This window comes from Protopterus annectens, chromosome 3.part1 (assembly GCF_019279795.1).
Source record: "Protopterus annectens isolate FY-2018-M chromosome 3.part1, PAN1.0, whole genome shotgun sequence".
NCBI classification, from domain to species: Eukaryota; Metazoa; Chordata; order Ceratodontiformes; family Protopteridae; genus Protopterus; species Protopterus annectens.
The window spans coordinates 1,669,527,272-1,669,547,678 of record NC_056732.1 but is presented as its reverse complement, the minus strand read 5'-3'; the positions used below and the strand labels follow the sequence as shown (position 1 = coordinate 1,669,547,678).

The 20,407-nt window shown below is 42.7% G+C and overlaps 1 protein-coding gene across 1 annotated transcript in view; it reads right to left on the bottom strand.

Annotated features, from left to right (window-relative positions):
* BOP1 (BOP1 ribosomal biogenesis factor) overlaps positions 1-20,407 on the bottom strand; it is a 1,722,797-nt gene that overhangs the window by 33,051 nt on the left and 1,669,339 nt on the right. The window contains exons 13-14 of the mRNA XM_044067692.1: positions 6,119-6,299; positions 4,823-5,111 (exon numbers count right to left, since the gene is read on the bottom strand). Coding sequence (XP_043923627.1) covers positions 4,823-5,111; positions 6,119-6,299 — 470 coding nt within the window. The remainder of the gene's footprint in view (positions 1-4,822; positions 5,112-6,118; positions 6,300-20,407) is intronic.

The following is a 20,407-nucleotide window of genomic DNA, read 5'->3' as shown; positions in this document are numbered from 1 at the left end:
TGTCCCTCCAGCATGTTCTGTTGATTGTGGTAATGAGGTTGAGGTCTCTGGACCGTGTGGTGCAGGGGGATTGGGATTTCTTTAGATCTAGCATTTCTAACAGAGCTGGGTCAGACATGGCTTTGTAAGTCAAGCAGTATTGCCTCTAAGTAGGCAATATGAGACAGAGAATAGTTGGAGTTTTTAATTCTGTCCATACAGGACAAGTGTTTAAGGCCTAGGATCCTCTTTGTGAGGTACTTTTGCAGCCTCTCCAGTTGGGACAGGTGTCTAGTGAGGTACATGCCAAATGGGGCATTGTACTTGATGATTGGCCTAATGAGGGAAAAGAAGAGGGAGACAATGACCTCTTTTTTCCTGGATGCAAAACCCTTAGTAATGAGATGTGCCACGTAGAAGGACTTTCTGACCACAGTGGCAATGTGGTGGTCAAGAGAGAGTTTGCTGTCAACCTGAGTTCTCAGATCTCTTACAATGCCTTCTGTGTTCAGTGGACTACCGTTGATGTGGTAATTCATGGGAACTGGGGTTTTCCCAAAGGGGATGATGACATTTTTTTTGGCACAGAGCTTAAGGCCATGGTTCCGACACCAGTCATTGGTCTCGGTGAGGACTTTCTGTAGGATGTCAACATCACTTGGGGAGTTAGCAATAGCTCCCAACTTGCAATCGTCTGCAAACTTTGTCAGCCAGAGTCCCTTTGTGTTGGCCTGGACTTCAGAGAAGTAGATACCAAACAGGAGAGGACCCAGGACCGAACCTTCTGGGACTCCACTCGTGACTGGTCGGAAGTTTGACTTGGAGTCAGCTACCTTTCACACTGTGGGTTCTATTTGTGAGCCAGTTTGCAACCCACCTAGTGATATAGGGGTTGATGCCTAGCTTAGTGAGTTTTTCTAGGATTCCTGAGTGGGGAATGGTATCCATGGCCTTGGCCAGATCAAGGTAGGCTGTATGAACCACCTTGCCTTCTTCCACAGCTCCGGTGAGTGACTCAAAGAAGTCGACCAGGTTGAGCAGTCATGATCTACCCTTCACAAAACCAAACTGTGTGGGATACACCATTTGGAGATTCCCTATAACCTTGTTTATTAGGTCCATCATGATGTGTTCCACAGCTTTGCATCTCAGACTCGTCAGACTAATGGGGCGATAGTTCCCAGGGTCTGTAGTCGCTCCTCCTTTGTGGACAGGGATAACTGTAGCAGTGCGCCATTCGGTAGGGACAAAGCCTGAGGTGAGGCTGTGATTGAACAGGGCACACAGGTGAGGTGCCAGTTCACTCTGTAGTTCATGTAGAACACAGCCAGGGATATTGTCAGGTCCCATAGAAGCTGTATTCCTGGCCTTGGACAGTGCTGTTTTAATTTGTGCAGTAGTAATACTGGATGCCTGGCAATCTACTGGTATTGTGATTGGTCCTTTGGGGTGGGTGGAGGGGTAAAGTTGGCACTGAATCTGTCGGCCAGTATAGTGGAAATACTGTTGACTTGGTACCATTGTGCAGTAGCTCAGAGCAAATCTGGCTATTGCTGTGGAGATTCTTTACATAACTATAGAATGCCTTGTGGTTGTCTTTACTATCTGCTGCAATTCTGTTTTCATAGCTAGCTTTAGAGAATTTGATGAGGGATCTCAACTTTTTTTTTTGAGGCTGATAAGGGAGTTTTTCCAGTCTTGGTACTTCACCTTATTCCACATCACTTTCCTCCTCCTGTTGTAGAATTTGTTTATGGCAGGGGACCACCAGATTGGTTTCCTTTTTATGGAGGAGTGTATCTTGGTTCTATTGGATATGGCGAGATCCATGCATTCGTGTAAGTGTTCGTACAGTGCATTGGTGTATGATTTGGCAGTCATGCAACTATTCTCACTTTGCATGGGTGCCATGAAGTTAGCCACCTCTGTTTGTAGGAGGCCAAAGTTAGCTTTGGAGACGTTTTCATGGTTGTTACCTTTGCAGGGGTGGTGGGAGGGATGTGGATTTCCAAGGGGTGATTCGTTTGTGGTCGGATCTAACCAGGGAGGAGTTGACTACTGGAGTAGAGCAACGGTTGCCCATGTTAGTAATGACCAGATCAAGGATGTTGCCACCTCTAATGGGGGTAAGAACAAGCTGGTCCAAGGCATTGAATTAATGAATTCCAGGAAAAGTTGGGCAAGTGTATTGGAGCATGAGTAGTTTTCCCAGTTCATGTAGAGGTAGTTGAAGTCACCCAGTATGAGAGTGTTAGCTTGGACCCTAATATTCTCCAGGATGCTTAGGAATAAGGAGTGTGAGTCTTGGGACATGGTTGGGCCCTATAGCAGGCTAAGACCTAAATTGGTTTGTTACCCAATGTTAGCTGCACCTGAAGCATCTCTGATGCATTATGTTGGGCTACCAGTCTGGAGGTGTGTGCTTCCTTTATGAATATGGAAACACCACCGCCTTTGGAGCTTCGGTCCAAGTTCTGGGGCTGAAAGGTGTGGAATGAGTTATAACCTGGTAGTGCAGGGGTGCTTTCTGATGCCTTGAACCAAGTCTCTGTTACAGCACAAATGTCGATGTTCTCCATTTTAAGGAGTGCTTCGAGCGAGCGCATTTTGAGACTTAGACTTCTATCATTGAGCAGCATGATCCTCAGATTGCATTTGTTTGTAGCTGTTACAGTGGTAATTTGGTCTTTGGAACACCGTCTAAAAAAAAGGCACTATAGGGTGGCAAGAGCCTTGGCCAGTATCCGGAAGCCCAGGGGTGATAAATGCAGGCCATCTCTGGCAAAGCATCTGTCAATCATGTCATCCCAGGCAGACAGATACTGGATCCCCTTAGAATGTTATTCAACTGATGATGCTAAAGGGTTGGAAAAATCCAAATAGCTTATTTATTCTATAAGTTCACTGTCGCACCCAAACACTTACTAGTCTCCAGCATCAATCCATCCACTATAGACTCCAGCTTCACTCCACAATAGAACTCTCAGTTCAGAAAACTTAAAGGGGGTCTTTTACATGCATAAACACACCACCCATAAAATAACAGCCTCCATTTCCTTCCCATGGTACAATCCTGAAACTGCTACTGACCATGAAAGGACATGATGCAGGAGCTTTGTGGAATTTACAACCCAGAATCCTGAAGATGGCTCTATTACAAACTGCAGCTCCAGAGTGGCTACAACAAGGATGCTCCTTTACTGAAGGGATGAAGCATCACATCATCCCTATTCTTAAAGGAAGGTGAAAGGATCTAGTTAGCATCTACTGACTCATCTCTGCACTTAACTCACTAGTAAAACTGTTTGACAAGGTTGTGCATCTACAACTTATTTAATGCCACTGCAGTAATAACCTACTAAACTATTGTAAACGTGGAACCAGACTTAAACAGGGGTACAGACTGCACTGACCAACCTATCAAAGTGTGTTCTGACTGCCATGAACATAGGCTAATGGATAGGCATAATCCTTCTGGACTTTGGGAAAACATTTAATATTGTATCCTATGCTTGCTGCTTGACTGACTAAGCACAGTTTTGATCATCAAACCATGCCATCAGATGGATCAACCTAACAGCTACAGACTTTAAAGTTTAATGACAATCTTTTTTTTGGTATGGGTAATAATAGCTGGAGTATTCCAAGGACCTATATTTGCTCCCCTCTTGTTCTGGCAGTTCATGAATGACATGTGGTAACACTTCAATGGATTCTTCATTGATTCACAGATGACACTGCTTTGCTACGCACTGGCTCCTTCCTAACTACACTGGCAATTAATTGCACTACAGCCTTTCTTCCACATATTATATGGATCCCAAACAGCTCCACACCCCTTAATGCCACAAGAACCAAGACCATGCTTTGTGGTGCCAAGTTTCTCAGCCATGGGACTTCCTTACTGGCTATCACATCCTCCTCCTTTGGTACCCCAGAGAGAAGGTGGGATGTTTCCTATACCTGGCTCTCCTACATGATGAGAGACTGTCATTCTATGAGAAGAGAGTCACTGCTGTGAAAAAGACTCGAGCTGGGATTACTGTACTGCTTGAAAAGAAACACTCACTTCCAGTTTTAAAATGACAATTACCAATGCAGTTCTTCACATCTTGTTCTTATATGATAGCTGCAATCTGTTTAATCTCTATCATGCAGACCCTGATAAACTCATCTATATATACAAGATTGCAAGATTCATCCTAGCAGCAGTTTATGATGCCGATTATCGTGAAAGTTTGACTTATCTGACCTTATCTAATATACATATTTCCAGCCAGAAATTCCTCATACTTTATGTATCCTCCTCGCTTTATAAACCCTACACCAAGACCTTATTTCCACCTCTTTAACAGCAAAACAGGGGGACTGCAACTTCTCAAATGCCATAAACATACCTTGTAGAACTTCCTGCTCAAATAAATCAAAGAACTAAATCCACCCTGTGGCTTCAAAATTACAATCTCAACTGTCACCCATAAACAACTGTGTAAATTTCCAACAGTACACTACCCACCCAGGGGACCTAACTTGTTATGTTAAATATTCAGTGCCTTTTGTGGGCCATCTCAGGCAATGTGTAAGTACCTCACCACCTGTTTATGTTCTAATGTTGTTAAAAAACTTCTGTAGTTATTGATCTATAGTTGCATTTGTTCTATGAGTGGACTTCCAACTTTTAAGGTCTCAGGTGAAGTGACTGCTTGGCTAACAAATTTCAAACAAGTAAATAAAAGCAACATTACTATGCAGAGGTTCATGTAATACATACGGTAAACAAAGAAGATGCAGAATTATGTACTGTAAATGGATGCAAAGTTTAGGTACAGATAAGGAAACTCACCTGCAGGATGTACAGCCATGCTGGACACCCATTTGCAGTTGGTCATCAGCTTCTTTGTCAGCTCTTGTTTGATTAGGTTGTAGACACGGATATAACGTTGTGTTGCCACAAAAAAGAATGGTCTTATAGGGTGGAAAAGCACACACTGCACCATGCCTTTGTACTTGCGAAATGGGTTCTGGCTCCTGCGCTTGGTCAGCTGATGGATATGGACCTGCATGTTGCCATTGTCAGGCATCACACTGGCAAGGTAATCTCCCTTCCCATGCCAAGTCACTTGCTTTACAGCCTGAGAGCAAAATTCAGTTTCATTAGAAGTTTTAGCAGTATATGCAAACATTCATTTTACTTTAGCCTTCTTATTACAGAATTTATCATCACAGAAGCACACGGGAGATAAAATAGTGTAATGTCTTTATAAATGAAAGAAGGAAATTCCTAACATATCCTTAAGAATATGGTGGAATGCCATTAATTTCCTACTTAACAACCAGGTAAAAACCAACTGGTAAACTTCAAAAAGATGGTAGAATAATTTTTATAAAGATGTACTGTAATTTCTAAGAAGAGTGGCAATACTGGTGAAAGCCTGTTGTACAGCTCAAACTGCTGCAAAGCTGATGATTATGTCCTTACAATACAGGTAAGAAAGTGACACTGCTGGCAAGATTAAGTGCTTTCAAATGCAGTGAAAAGAAACAACGTAATAACCAGCACTGTAAATGCCAAATCAAGACATTGCAGTGGCACAGATGATATAGTATTACTGCCTCACAGCAAGAGGTGCTCTGGTTAGATTCTAGGCTGGGGTGCCTTCTGTGCAGAGTCTGCATGTCCTCTGTGTGTTTGTGTGGGTTTTCTCTGGGTGTTCCAGCTTCCTTCCACATTCAAAGACATGCAGTAGGTGAACTGAACAGCCTAAACTGGATGTAGGTGTATGTGGTATGGAAAAACAACTGTGGCAAGGCTGGCCGCCTACTGGTGTGAACATTGGTTCTAGATTGTCGTTATGGAAATGACACCCTGAATTCGTGCAAACATGGGAAAAAAGGGTAATGGATGCATGATGGATGGACCCTGGACTACACTGCCCCTCTACACAATCAAGACACACAGCAAGTAGGATGAAACAAAATCTCTACTCAATAACGGGCAGAAGACATTCTGGATTATAACATGTAACTCGTTATTTAAGAAGGGATAAACAACTTTGAGCAAAAGAGCTGGAAAGAATGGAACACAGAACTGTTTTCATATTGCAGTAATTCATGCCATTTCACCTGTGGAATCAGTTACCTTATTATGTTTAATAATTATTCGGATGCCTTTGTCATATGCATCTCCTTCAGCTGCACTCCACTGGACAGGCTGAACTCTCTCCTCCTCTGGCTCTGCGTATGATGAAATGAGTTGATCAGTTGCATTGTACAATAACTTGTCTCCCAAGCATGGATTCAGTATTACCACAGACTGCTCACTGAAACGAGACAGAATGATGTACAATATGAAAAAATGGTCAGAAAGAGCAACACGGAAATAAAATTCCACAAACTACTGTGCTGACCTGCTAAAATTGCCCAACAGTTCTTCATACTGACAGGATCATGCACTTTGACCCTACAATGACACACTCCTGTTACATGCTACTTGTGACAGAATAACATAGCCATACAGAAATCCTGAGGTGAAATGGCTGAAATCAAACTGACAGGCATTGCTTTTTCCATTTTTTAAATGTTAAAGATATAAAGTAAACATGAGCCATGTGATGGACAAAGATTACCTACAAAAAAGATACACTGCTACCAGGAAATTACAAGGTTCTTTCCCAGGGACTATAGTTAACAGTATTACAAAAATGGACAGCAAATGGTTGTCAAAGGACAAACAAGCACAACAGTGCCAAGTCAAAGTGTGCCCACCTCTTAAATACACACCATTCCAAAAGGAAAGAGCATACCTCTTAAAGGGCTCCAACACCTAGGCCTTAGCTAGCCTCACTTTCACTCGAGCTACTACTGAAAAAACTTTCTCAAAGTTTGTACTAGGCTGCTGGAATGCCATTCATGAAGAAATTAGGAATTTCATATCTGTCACATTTTAGAAAAAAGCTAAGATACAGCAAGTGGTAGTCATCTACCATCTGGGATCTGAAAAGTTGTTAATTATCAAAGTTCAGGTTGTGGCTAGTTGTCAGGTGCAGCACAGAGATACACCGTCACCAGCATGTATTACACGTTACCCAACATTTCAAAGTATGACTATGCGTCAGTGTCAGAAAAGAGAACTAGGATTACGCCCCAGATCCCAACAAGGGAAACGTATTTAAAAAAATAAATAAATCGTTCACACACAAACCTCTACACATTACACAAGTACAGAAGAGGCAAACTTCACCTACCTTACTTCAGATAACTGCAGGTTTGTTCTGAGACAGAATCAATACAATGATCCTGAGAAGCGCAGTTCTCCTGCGCTGCTAAGAAGGCTAGACTAAAGCGTACAAACTAACTACCATAGAACATGCTAGATGAATAAGTGCAATCTGTAAATATAACCATGCTCTCACTTAAAGCCACCTAGGATTTGGATGGCCTCTTCCCCACTCCAGATAACCCAATAACTGCAACAGGTCAAAGACTCCTTTGTTCACAGCATGAAATCAAACACACAAAGGAATTGTGTCATTAACTTTTTCATTCAGCTGCTGTCTCTAAGGAGGGCAATTCCCTTTATTCTACCTTGTGACTTCTGCCTTGTATTGGCACACAGCCTCAATAAGCATGGAGGCTTGTCTGGCCCCAGAGCACAGAGGAATAGAGACCTAACTAGTATCCAGACATCCTGTGTTTAACTAACAGCACAGGTGCTGAAGGGAAAAGGCAGGCATGACGGGAATGAGCATCTGGCACCAGCTCATCCATTATAGTTAGAGGAAGATAACATAATCAATGCAATAGTGACATTTACTGGAAGACAGCTGGCAGCAATGGCCTAGTGATTTTTGGACTGCAAAATCCTGGAACTCCAGACACAGCAGTACATATGTACGTTCCCTGATGGGCAGCTACTGGAAACTGTACAATGCCACCAAGGAGCTTGAATACATGGGTCCACCTGCTCAACTAAATGTTCCAATCCCTACCATCAGACTCTCACCTCTAATGGATGGACGGGTTGTTGAACTGAGATCTGGAGAATTAATGTGTCACAAGTCTCTTGCCCTAGAGAAGAGGATGGGTCCACATTTTATCTGTAATGTGGGTACTAGTGAGCCACCTGGATGGAGAAATGAATGGGTCATAACACCCTCATCTCACTCAGGGGTAAGGCCCAGTGTGCCAAAGGAATGAATGGAATTGGTGGCCTCATCCTGACGGCCCAGTTCCTACCTCTCAGGAGGAAGAAGGAATGGTTGAACTGGGTGAAGACAGAGGAGCCAGTGGGTCAAGTCAAGTGGAAGGGGGGAAGAAAAAAAGCATGCTGATTTCAGCTGTGTCCTCTTTTAATTCTAATACATGTATTTTAACTGGCTCTATTACGTCTTCTACCTACCTTCACATCATTATAAACATGATATATCTGCTAGAAAAAAGTATATGAACTCCCTGCTGTAGTCTGGACTATAGTTTCATTTTACTCTTCCCGCTCTTCTCATCAGTGCCTTATGGGAGCACTCAGTAAAGTACAGTTGTGTACACTAACCATAAATGTAGATGTTCGAGTGTATTCACTGTTGCAGTCATTACATTTGGGTAATCTGCTGGCAGGTTGCCCTCAGTCAGCCTGATTAACAAAGTCTTGGGTCCTGTGTCGGTTGCTGTCCCTTCTTCCATGATATCGGGTCGTCAGGGGTATAAAACATGCAGCCGACGCCATTTTCATCAGTTTGTTTTGCCCCAGATGTCAGGTGCCCCCCAAATGGGGAGCAATACATATATATATATATATATATATATATATATATATATATATATATATATATGCATGTAACTTAGAACACAAAACATATACCTCCAAATAAAAGCAAATACACCAAAAAGGCTTTTGAGCATAGTAAAAGAAAGAAGAGGTATAGTAAGAGAAAAAACAGGGGGCTGGTGGGTGGGTAACCAGGACTGCAACAGTGAATACACTTGAACATCTACATTTATGATGTGTACACAACTGTACTATGTTCTTCGTGTTTCAATGCTGCAGTCATTACATTTGGGTAGAATCTCAAAGATATGGTCAGGAGGATGGAATTATACAACATTAAGAGGAGAGTTAAATGGTAATGCTTGGTGAACGTATGAACTGACCTCCTGGTAGAAGCTTCTAGAATGTCACTGGTAGGAACCCCTCTGAGAAAAGCTGCAGAAGTAGATGCAGCCCTGGTGGAATGGGATCTGATCCCCTTGGGGACAGGTTTACCATGGTGCATGTAGCAGAAACGAATACAATGGCTTATCCATTTTGAAATAGTCTGCTTTGAAATAGCCTTTCCCTCTGCCCCTGCAGCAAATGCCACCAGTAATTGCTCAGATTTTCTTAGAGATTTTGTCCTGTTTAAGTAGAATCTTAGTTGTCTGTGCACATCCAATGAATGCAGAATCCACTCACCCTTGTTCTGTGGATTTGGGAAAAAGGTTGGCAGATGAATGGTCCGATTAAGAGCCACACTAGATACCACTTTAGGCATAAAGAATGGATTAGCCCTGAGAGCCACCCTGTCCGGGTAAAGATAATAAAAGGCTCCACTGCCATGAGAGCCTGTAGTTATGAAATCCTGCTAGCTGAAGTGACTGCCAAAAGAAAAGCTGTCTTTCAAGAGAGAAATTTTATGTCCGCAGTAGCAGCTGGTTCAAAAGGAGGTAGGGTGAATTTTTCCAACACAAAATTGAGGTCCCATGCAGGAATTGGTGCTCTCCTGGGAAGTCTAACATTTTTGGCCCCTCTGAGGTACTGCTTTAGCAGGGGATGAGAAAAGAGGGGAGACTCTGTGTTGTAATGAGCTGAAATGGCAGAGGCATGGATTTTTATGGAAGGAAAGATAGGCCCTTGTGAAGCATCTAAGTTAAATATTGCAGAATCTGAGGAATATTGTGCATTGCTGTGCTTATTCCTTGTGCTTGGTTCCAGGCACAGAATCTTTTCCATTTATCAGCATAAGATTATCTAGTACTAGAACTTCTAGCCTCCAAAATGACATCCATCACAGGTTTGCTGAGAGATGTAATTGGTGAAATTAGTTGATTAGCCATGCTGCAAGATTCAGAGTTTGGAGCTGAAAGAGCAGAATTTGATAGTTCCGCTGAGACAGTAGATAAGGTGTCTGAGGCAGGTGTGACATATTGCGTAGGAGCGGGTACCAGTGTTGGCGAGGCCAGTCTGGAGCAATCAATCATTTTTGTTTTTCCTGTCTGACTTTTAGTAAGACCTTGGAGAACAGAGGCAGAGGGGGAAAGGCATAGACTGATAGGTTTTTCCAGCTGAAGGATAGAGCATCCACTTTCCAAGCTGTTTTGTGATGAATTCTTGTGCAGAATTTGTCCAACTGATAGTTTTGGGATGAGGCAAAAGGATCTATGTCTGGGCTCCCCTATTTGCGTGTCAACATGCTGAAGATTTGTGGATCCAATTTCCATTCGTGTGGGTCCATAAGATTTCTGCTTAGTTCGTCTGCCATAGTTGTTTGCTTTCCTGGCAGGAATTGAGCTTGCAGATGTATTTGATAAGTCAAGACCGTGTTCCACAAGGCCATGGCTAGTCTGCAATGGGGGTAGGAATGGGTACCTGCCTACTTGTTCATGTACTACATGACTATGGTGTCATCTGTCTTTATCAGTAGTTGTTCTGGATGAAGATAGTCCTTGAAGGCTGTCAGAGCATTCTGTACAGCTAGCATTTCTTTCTGGTTGATATGTAGGTGCATTTGATTTGGGCTCTATTGGCCCTGAATGCATCTCCCTGCCAGATGCGGCCCCCAAGCATAATCTTGATGCGTCTGTTGTCAGAGTTTGGGTGGCAGGGGGTGGAATGAATGACAGTCCCTTGTTTTGGTGACAGGCCTCTGCCCACCATAGGAACTCTTGCCGCAGGCAAGGAATGATAGGAATCATTGTTTCCAGGCTGTGACAATGTTGACTCCATAAGCTTTTTAGGTACCATTGAAGTTTCCTCATATGCAGTCTTGCATATGGAATTATTAGAATGCAGGAGGCCATGAAACTCAAGGCCTGTAGAATTTGTCTTGCAGATAGCTGGGTTTTTGTGGGAAGATGTTTGAAATAAGTCATCAATTGAATTTGTTTTTCTGACGTGAGGTAAGTCATCTGGGTAGTTATATTCAAGCTTGCACCCAGGAATGTAATTATTTAAGAGGGTACCAGTTGTGATTTCTTTTCATTTATGGTGTACCCTAGACAAGTTAGAAGCCTTTTTACAAACTCCAGATGCTTTAGAAGAGTGTCCTTGTTTTCTGCCTGAATTAGACAATCGTCCAGGTAAGGATAAATTTGAATGTTTCTTTGTCTGCAAAATGCAATTACTGGTGCCAGGCACTTTGTGAAGACCCTGGGCGCAGTAGATAAGCCAAAGGGCAGTGCAGAGAACTGGTAATGCAAATAGCCTGCTTTGAAGAGGAGGTATCTTCTTCAAGATTCCCCGACTGGGATATGCAGGTAAGCCTCTTTTAAGTCTAGAGTTACCAACCAGGCATCCTTGCCTAGCATAGGCAGTAACTGCTGTAGAGTCAGCATCTTGAATTTTGGAATGTCCAGAAATGTATTTAGAATGGATAAGTCCAGAACTGGACGCCATGATTTGTCTTTTCTGGGTACCAGGAAAAGTCTTGAATAAAACCTTGTCCCTTTTCCTTTTCGGGTACTGGTTGAATAGCCCCCATATTCATGAGGGACATAACTTGTTTCTGGGCCTCTGCCCACTGATTTGGAGGCAGATCTGGCCATCCGTTTGGGATTGGCAATGTGTGGAAATGAAATCTGTATCCCTGGGATACTATATTTAAAACCCACTTGTCCTGGGTAATTATAGTTGCCAATTTTATGCATGAAGTGCCAGTTTTCCCCCCCAAAGGGGCTGCCAAAAGATAAGTGCTTGGCAATTGCAGAGGAAAGTCATTGATACTGTTTACCGTAGGAAGGTGCCTTGTTACTTCCAGATTTGGAGGTGGAGGCACTCCATTGTTTTGTTCTGTAAGTTCCTTGTGACTGAAACCTGGAGCCTTTGGAGTGCCTGGGTTTGACCTGAGTGACTCTGGTGGGTACTGGAAAGGACCAATTCTTAGTAGGCCAGTGCCTACTGAACCTGGGTGGCTGCACTTGTAGGAAATCTTTTACAGTTTGCATAGATTTAGCTTTATCTTCCATCTTTTTCAAAACTTCTTCTGCCTTATTACCAAATAGACTGTCCTGTTGTAAAGGAGCATCCAACAATTTTGCTTTAACATGATCAGGCAGATTTTGCTCCTTGAGCCAAGCATGCCTTCTCATCACAGATCCAGTTACAGCGGCCCTGCAAGAGGCCTCCAAGGAATCAAAACCACATTGCAAAGTATGCTTTCCAACTTGTTCAGCTGAATGCAATAAATCCTGCAATTCTATTTTCCACACAGTCAGAAATCAACATAATTTTCTGTTTAAGTAAACCCATGACATGCTGCTGATATTTAAGCATATGAAATTGACAGTTTAAAGCCCTGATTGCCAAGGCTGCAGACGTGTAAACCTTCTTACCCAATCTATCCAGCGCCCTGGAGTCTCTATCAGAAGGGGTAGGATTTTCAGCAGTAGAAGCCTTAACGCCCTTGGGACCCTGAGAAATGGTTTCAGGGTCAGCAGTAGGGTTTTTAAAAAGGAATTTGTGGGAGTCACGAACTCTGTAATATCTGTCTGGCTTACTAGGAGCCGGAGAGGCAGGGAATCAGGAGCCATGCTGGATTCTGAGAAAACATCATCAACAATGTCTAGAACAGGAGGTACAGCCAAAGGCCAATGCTGAGGAAGAAGGAAATCCCTAAACCTCGTTTTAGATTCTGAGAAATCCTGACTCTCCCAGTGAAAGTGTTCCCTTAAGGTATACAAAGTTTCTCCAAAAGAAAAATCCTCAGGAGGAGAAGCAGAAGGGATGGAATCTTCTGCATCTGAGTCCTCATAAGGTGGAATAGGTAATTCCTGATCAGAAGAGGAATCAGAAGAAATAGAAACCTGATCTGATAATTCATAGTTAGTGCCTTGCCTAGGCCTCTTAGCAGGAGGGGGATGGGAACCCCTGATCAAGCTAATTAAATCCTCAGCCATTTTGATCATTTGTTTTTTAGGCATAGGGGCCTGTGCACGTGGCCCAAGCGTCAGTTTTTTAGACACAGAAGTTGATTTTGGCCTAGGATTTGAAGATGGAGTCGGTTTAATATAGAAAACTTTAGGCCTGAAAACACCCTCAGAAGCCAGTGCCTGCTCAGCAGCTCCGGAACCATCTAAGGTAGAGACATCCACGGGTTCAATACTTAAAGTGTCTTGTGGCATACCAGACTCCAAATGGGTCTCAGTAGAGGCCTGTGAAACAAACGTAGCGGGTATAAGGGGCTGTGAAAGCACCTCACTGAGTACCAGCGAACCGGCGACTGGCTTAGGAGAAGCTTCATCATCGGTTTTGGACCTAGAAGGTCTGTCTGTCTCTTTCTTTGCGTTTTTTGTGTATTCTGGTAGTCGGATTGCTAACCGACAACATTTCTGGATAGTTAAATCTTGAGCCAAAATATTTTGATGCAAAAATATACCGACGCTTAATAGTGCGTTGATTAAATTTAGCACAAAACTGACAGCAAGGCACGTTGTGGTCAGGGCCTAGGCAAGGAATACAGTACAAATGAAAATCCTTATGAGGTATTTGCTTCCCACAAGTAATACAATTATTAACTTTTACTGACATCGGTAATGAGCAAGAAAAAGTTTCCCCAACAGGGTACTTGGCTTTAGGTTGAAGACTTCAGTTCTGAAACTCGAAAATGAAAATTTCAGGAGTCGGCCGACCGGCACTTGCGAACTGCTTCTGCTTCGGGCACTGCGCAGCAAGAAAGACTGATGAAAATGGCGTCGGCTGCATGTTTTATACCCCTGACGACCCGACATCATGGAAGAAGGGACAGCAACCGACGCAGGACCCAAGACTTTGTTAATCAGGCCGACTGAGGGGAACCTGCCAGCAGATTACCCAAATGTAATGACTGCAACAGTGAAACATGAAGAACATCTGAAATTTACTTGAAAGCCCATACTGTCTACAGCACTTTAATTCAAACTTAGTCTGGAGATTTCTGCAACTATTCACTTAATATGTTTTACTAAGTCACCAGTATAGCCAATGCTCAGCCCATTCTCTGCTCTTCAGAGCTTCATCTGGAAAATATGACTAACCTTGAAACAAACTAAAAATAATTTAGGCTTCACATATTTCAGCCCCTCTTCAACTTGTAGATTGCAGTTTACTGAATTTCTGGATTAATTTAGGTAGGGACTAACTGATCCGATTTTCTTTTTTATTAATTCTATTTACATTTACTGCATTTTTTGTCAGTTTTTCTGCAAGCAGTTTTGACAATTGTACATTTCATAACTCTGAGATACTGACACTGTGCATCATTACTAATTCCAGTGTAAACACATTTTAAAAAGTGACCTCATAATCATTTTGTATTACTAAAAAGACTGCTTAAAGGATCACTATCAGCCAAAACTGGAAAATAATAATAATAGAAACCTGCCAGCCCCACAGTAACTACTTATTACTAATTTTAATTTTTCCTAACCCTAAATGGCATCATGGGGCAGACATGGTGACGTGACCTTGTTTTTCTGGAAATTAATTTAATTCCCATAATGCACTCTGAGTGTGCAGTTGATGAGATCACAATGACCTAATCTGTGTTATCAGATTACAGTTCCAATCACTTAGAATGGAAGTAGTAAGAATCCTCAGTAAAAATGTCAATGACTTTGTTTTGCATTGACATCTGTTACTTAACAAAAGTTCTTGAAACAGGATAAAGAAATTGCTTGAGTTTTTCTAGTGTTATTTTGAGTTTCATGTTTTGTCTTCCTTTCTTGAATCAGCAAGTGTGCTAAATTTCTTGTAGTGCAAAGCTCAGCTAATTGGTAAAGATAATCTCAGTAGTTAACAGCTTTATTCATCTTCAGATTATAAAATGTTTAACAAGTTTATGGTCCCCAGAAGGGAAGGAATGCAGCTCATCAAAGAGTTGTGAATTTTGAGCCTGAACCACAGCTCTCAATCTCTTGCTTCCAGAATCAGGGACAAATACAAAAATAATCGTATACGCTTCTTAACATATTAACCTGAGAAGTTGATGGAATGCCAGGGCACTTCTATGAGCTAGGCTTGTAATGGCCCCAGGGCCATTAGCCTAGTACACACCGATGAACCTATGAATAAGAGAACAAGAATTAATATATAATTTCTGAAGTAAAAGAAGTCTGTAACTCTAATTATTGCCATTATTTATTGACTGTACTCCACCACCATTTCTCCTAAAATCACCAGTTTTAGGAGGGAGAGAGAAAAAGTTTGAGCCAAAATAGTGAACAACTGAGAGGTATATGCCCTGAACAGCTTTATAACTTTAGTGGATATGAGAAAAAAAAAGCTACATGTACGTTGCTGCACTTGTTTTCCATAGCAAAATGCTTTCATGTGTGAGAGGCATACTAATGCAATAGCAAGGTAGTCGAATTCCTAATGAAAGTAACATGAGAGTTCATTCAGCTTCAGCCTGGTGTGCACAAAGAAAGCAGACCAGGGCTGAAATACCAAGGAATGGGAGAAAGTGACAAATCATGCTTTAATGCGTGAAAGTGCAGGTGTCACCCTCTATGGATGGAAATACACTCCGAGGAAAGGAAATGTTGTAATTGGGGCATACTTGTCCTTTAATAAACTGACAACAGCTACTAATTAAGGCGGAATGATACCAAAAGGAGTCACCACTGACCTCATACATACACCACCAGTCGGCATTCTTATGTAGAGGGAGACATGTAAAAGGAAGAAGAGGTTGAGATGAATGACCTGTCCTTAAACTCACTTCTTCCCTTCTAATGCTTGCAGCCATCCACCCAATTAGGTATGGTGTAACAGTCCCTCCCATAAAGAAGTACTCCAAAAGCAGAAGCCTTAAAGGTAGGTCTAATGCCCATTGAAAGGCTAACAGGGCTGGAAAAACCCAGGTTTTAGCCAGGAGAAAAAAGGGAACCCAGCTACCTTCTGCACAAAATAGAACAGGCCCTGAAAGGTAGCACAATCACTGACCCTCCATCTCACCTGCTTTACCTCTACACTCAGAAGTAGGAATCCTACCTATGAAGAGCAGGACCACTGCCTCCAACAGGAAGGTAATCTAACAGTGTTTCAAAGTAAACAGGAGAGTCTCCTATGTGAACTGATCCAGGGATTCATCCTGGGATTATCATTCCCCTACACGAAAGGGATAACTCACTGTGGCCAGCCGGATTCCCTGAATGAGAACTGCAGCCAAGTACACCCTGGAGACAAAGGCTCCCAGGCAGTGATGTTCTCAAACAGAGGAGGTAACAGATACAAGCATCCATTAAGAGCCCTGAAATGGATCTTTGCCTCAAGGCAGAGTAGGGAAGTCCAACCCAAAAGTCCCCTTGAACAAGAATATCTGGAAGCCCCTCTGCAACACCTTCTGCCTCAAGATAAGAGAGGGTAGAGATGACCTCAGAAGGAAGACACCCTGGCTTAGTGGCACCTCACTAAACCTAGAAGCACCGCATGCACCAGTGGGTTTGCATGAGGGGGGAGGGCAGACAAGTACCCATCTCCTACAGTGCTGCCATCCATTAGTTCTACCAGGAGGAAAGGAGCATCAAGGGATGGCTGCACATCACCATTAAGCCTGCCCTACCTGACAAAGCCTGAAATGCTCACACCTAGACACAAGGCCCATGTAGGACAACTCCCCATAAGGGGATAGCAATAAATTGGCACAAGGCCAGGAAGGTAAACAGTTAGAGCTGAGACGTAGTTTGTTTTGTTTGAGCATCTTATTTTTTTTTGCAAAAACATGCTCTGATGTACCAATTTAAATGAAAAAAAAATAGTAAAAAAAAAAAAATTGTCTGTTTTAATTTCAAATGAACAGGTTTGTCAGACCATGGCCTGCTCAGAAGCATATTCAAACAGCAATAACCCCTCAAGGCAAGGGGACCAAAAGGCTATCACTGCAGAAAGTGCCCTAAGGCACTAGCATAACAAAGAGGATGCTCAGTAAACAACCCATAGGCCAAGGCTAACCAAGGTGAGCCTGCCCTTCCTGAGATGGGGGTGCAGAAAGGAATTGTTCCTTTCAAGTCCCTGCTGATTTACAGCTTCACAGTAGGCTTTTTACCTCACACAGCTGTACACCAGCTCTTCTGCTCAATTCACTAGGTCTACAGGACCCACCTCAGACCCTCAACCGACTCAATATGTCTTATGTTTGGGTTCATGAACAGATCAAGGATGCTGATGCAGCCTCATACCATTATTGGGCAGTGTGCTCTAAACCCACCACCCTGCAACAGCTTTGCGAGCTCCATTATGGCTGCATTTAGCAGGTGAATGTGTTCCTCCACTCATGTGCAACCTCCCAACCAAGCAGTATGCCACTTGCAGCACGGAGCTAGCTAGGCTCTTAATCTTATTACAGTGAGCTTAGGCTGTCTCCCTTCCATACCTCTCAACTATCCAGACTTTTGCCTCATATATTTGGTCCATTCCTCATAAAACTTGTGGTCTTCTGGCAAATCACCGAGGTTTGAAATCACTAAATAATTACAGGCATTTGACGTTTCAGACTTAATATCCATCATAAAATGCATAACAACATGCATCTTTTATTCTAACAACTTTCTAAGTTTATAAGAGCAACATCTAAAATCTGTCTCTATTTTTGGGCCTTTGTCCCCAATTATTTTTGGCTATGTCCAGATTTAAGACATTGACAGGTATGCGCCCTTTCCACAGAATGGGCGACCTGCTCTTGGCCTCTTACTCACATCCCCACACCAGGTCTCTCCAGTGCCTGTGCTGCTAATCAAACATGGGTCATCTGAGGCACAGTCAGAGCTTTATCCTTGTGTGCCACAGGATCAGGCAATTCAGGCTACTGATCACAAAGATCATTGGGAGCTTTGCCACTGTAGATTTACTGCCCCTTTCTAGAAGGCCTGGTCTGAACTGTATTAAGTTATCCATCAACTCATCTAAATTATACAGAAACAGACTTGAAAAGAGATTTGATTTGTTTAATATGGACTGGGAGCTTATTTCAGAGGTAGGGGATCCTTTGGGGACAGAGATCTCTCTCTACAGAACATCAATATCATGGTGTAGATTCAAGTCCTTGGAACACATACTTGTGGTGCTTGCAGTTTTAAAAACATGCAGAATGTTGAGCCTAGTTCAATGGTCACGTGTTGTCTTGGACACCAGGAAGATGTCACCACAGAGAAGTCAATAACAGCAAGTATAGCTTAGGAAGTTCATACGAAAGATTGTTTGTATTTCTTCTAGGTGAACAACGTACTTGGATTGATTTATGTTCAATTATGTGTATAATAAAAGATTTTCTAACTACGGTCAGTACGAAGTGGTTGAAGGAGCATTCACTGTCCACAAACTTGTCCAGGTTTCTAAGAAAAGTATCAGTTTTCATGGGAATGTCATTTATGTGGTAGCAGTTTCCCAAAGAACACAATGGCACATTTTTTAACACTGAATTTAGTCCATGGTACAAACACACAGGTTGGCAGGCTAACGACCAGTGGGGCTTTTTTAAGCCTAAGCCATGAATCCCAACTCTCTGGCAAGTTCTGGTACCCTTAGTAAGTGTAAGCAGGAACTTGGGAGATGAAAAATTTCCAAGCAGGGGCTGGGAAATGAACTATTTACAGGCTGTCAATGTCCAATAGAGACACAGATGCCAAACCAGGAATGAATTTCTTGTCCAAGGTCCACTTGAATTGGGGTTAGGGAGGAACTCTAATTCACATGGATGGGGGAAGCTTGCATCCCAGCCACTACCCCCTCTATGGAGCATACATGTCTTTTCAGCAGGCCCTATTTATATCACAGGCAAGGTTTCAGTCTCTAAAATGGGTAACTGCAATGCTGTTTCTTTTGTAGATACACAAGAATCCACCAAAGTGGAGTCCGCGAATGACTTGTAGTTATATACCAAGCATACATCTCCCCTCAACAACATGTAGGAAACTTAATACAGGGATAGCACTTTGAGCTGGTCTGCACAGGACATTTCTTATGTCCTGTATTCTTGTAGTGAGTAACCTCTGTGGACATTCCAATTGATTGATGTGCCTGGTTAGGTACATACCAGAGTGGATAATGTACTCAATAATAGGTCTGACGGATGACAAATACAGTGGAACAATGACCTCTTCGAACCTAGATGCCACACACTTGTTTATAAGTTGCACTACATAGAATGATTTCCTCGCTATCGCAGACAAACAATGGTCAAAGGCTAAATTACTGTCTACACCCCCCCCAGGTCCCTGACTACTGGGGAAACTCTTATCGGTGTGTTGTCAATATGATAATCACCACGACTATCTGACTTCTGAAGGATACTATTACGCACTTCTTGGCATCTAATTTTAGTCCACGGCTTGAAGAACATTAGTGCTGGTGGGGGGATTCTATGACTGCTCCTAATTTGGAATTACCTATATATTTGGTCAGCCAGAGGGCTTTTGACATTTGCCTTGACTTCAGAAATGAAGATGCCAAAAAGGAGTTCTCAGACCTGATCCCTAAGGGACACTGTTGATGACTGGCATCTTTGTAGAGGTGGACTCCCTAATTTCTAGGTCCTGCCTGTTAGCCAGCTAGCTATCCACCGGGTAACACAAGGATTTATATCTAACCTGTTGAGTTTGTAAACAATGCCAGAGTGGATTATTGTGACAAATGCACTGGCCAGGTCAAGTAGGCAGTATGAACCATTTTGCCCTCATCTATGGTCTGTTGCTTTGTTGGCCTTCTCAAACAAGTCCACCAGGCTGAATGGGCATGACCTGCCCTTGACAAAATGAAACTGGGTTGGGTCCAGTATTTGGAGGTCTTCTACGTCATCACTGATCATTTCTATGACAATTCTTTCCATGGGTTTTCATATGAGACTTATGGGTCTGTAGTTTCCAGGGTCTGTAGATGGACTGCCTTTGGGCAGAGGGATGACTGCTCTGGATTTCCATTCGTGAGGCACAAAGCCTGTTTGGAAGCTACAGTTAAACAGTGAATCCAGAGGGCCTTATAGGTCACGTTTCATGGTATTTAGAAGGCAGCCTGGGATATTGTCAGGGTCCATCAATGCAGTGTTCATTTTCTTAGACAGGCATTAAGAACCTGTACCTTTTCCCTATTTATAATACGGGAATTATAGTTGATGGTATTTCCTAAAGGGAGTTTAGGCTGGGGGATGAATAAAGTTACAGCAGACTTTGTTTTCCTGTAGGGTTGCTATATCTTTTGGCTCAGTAC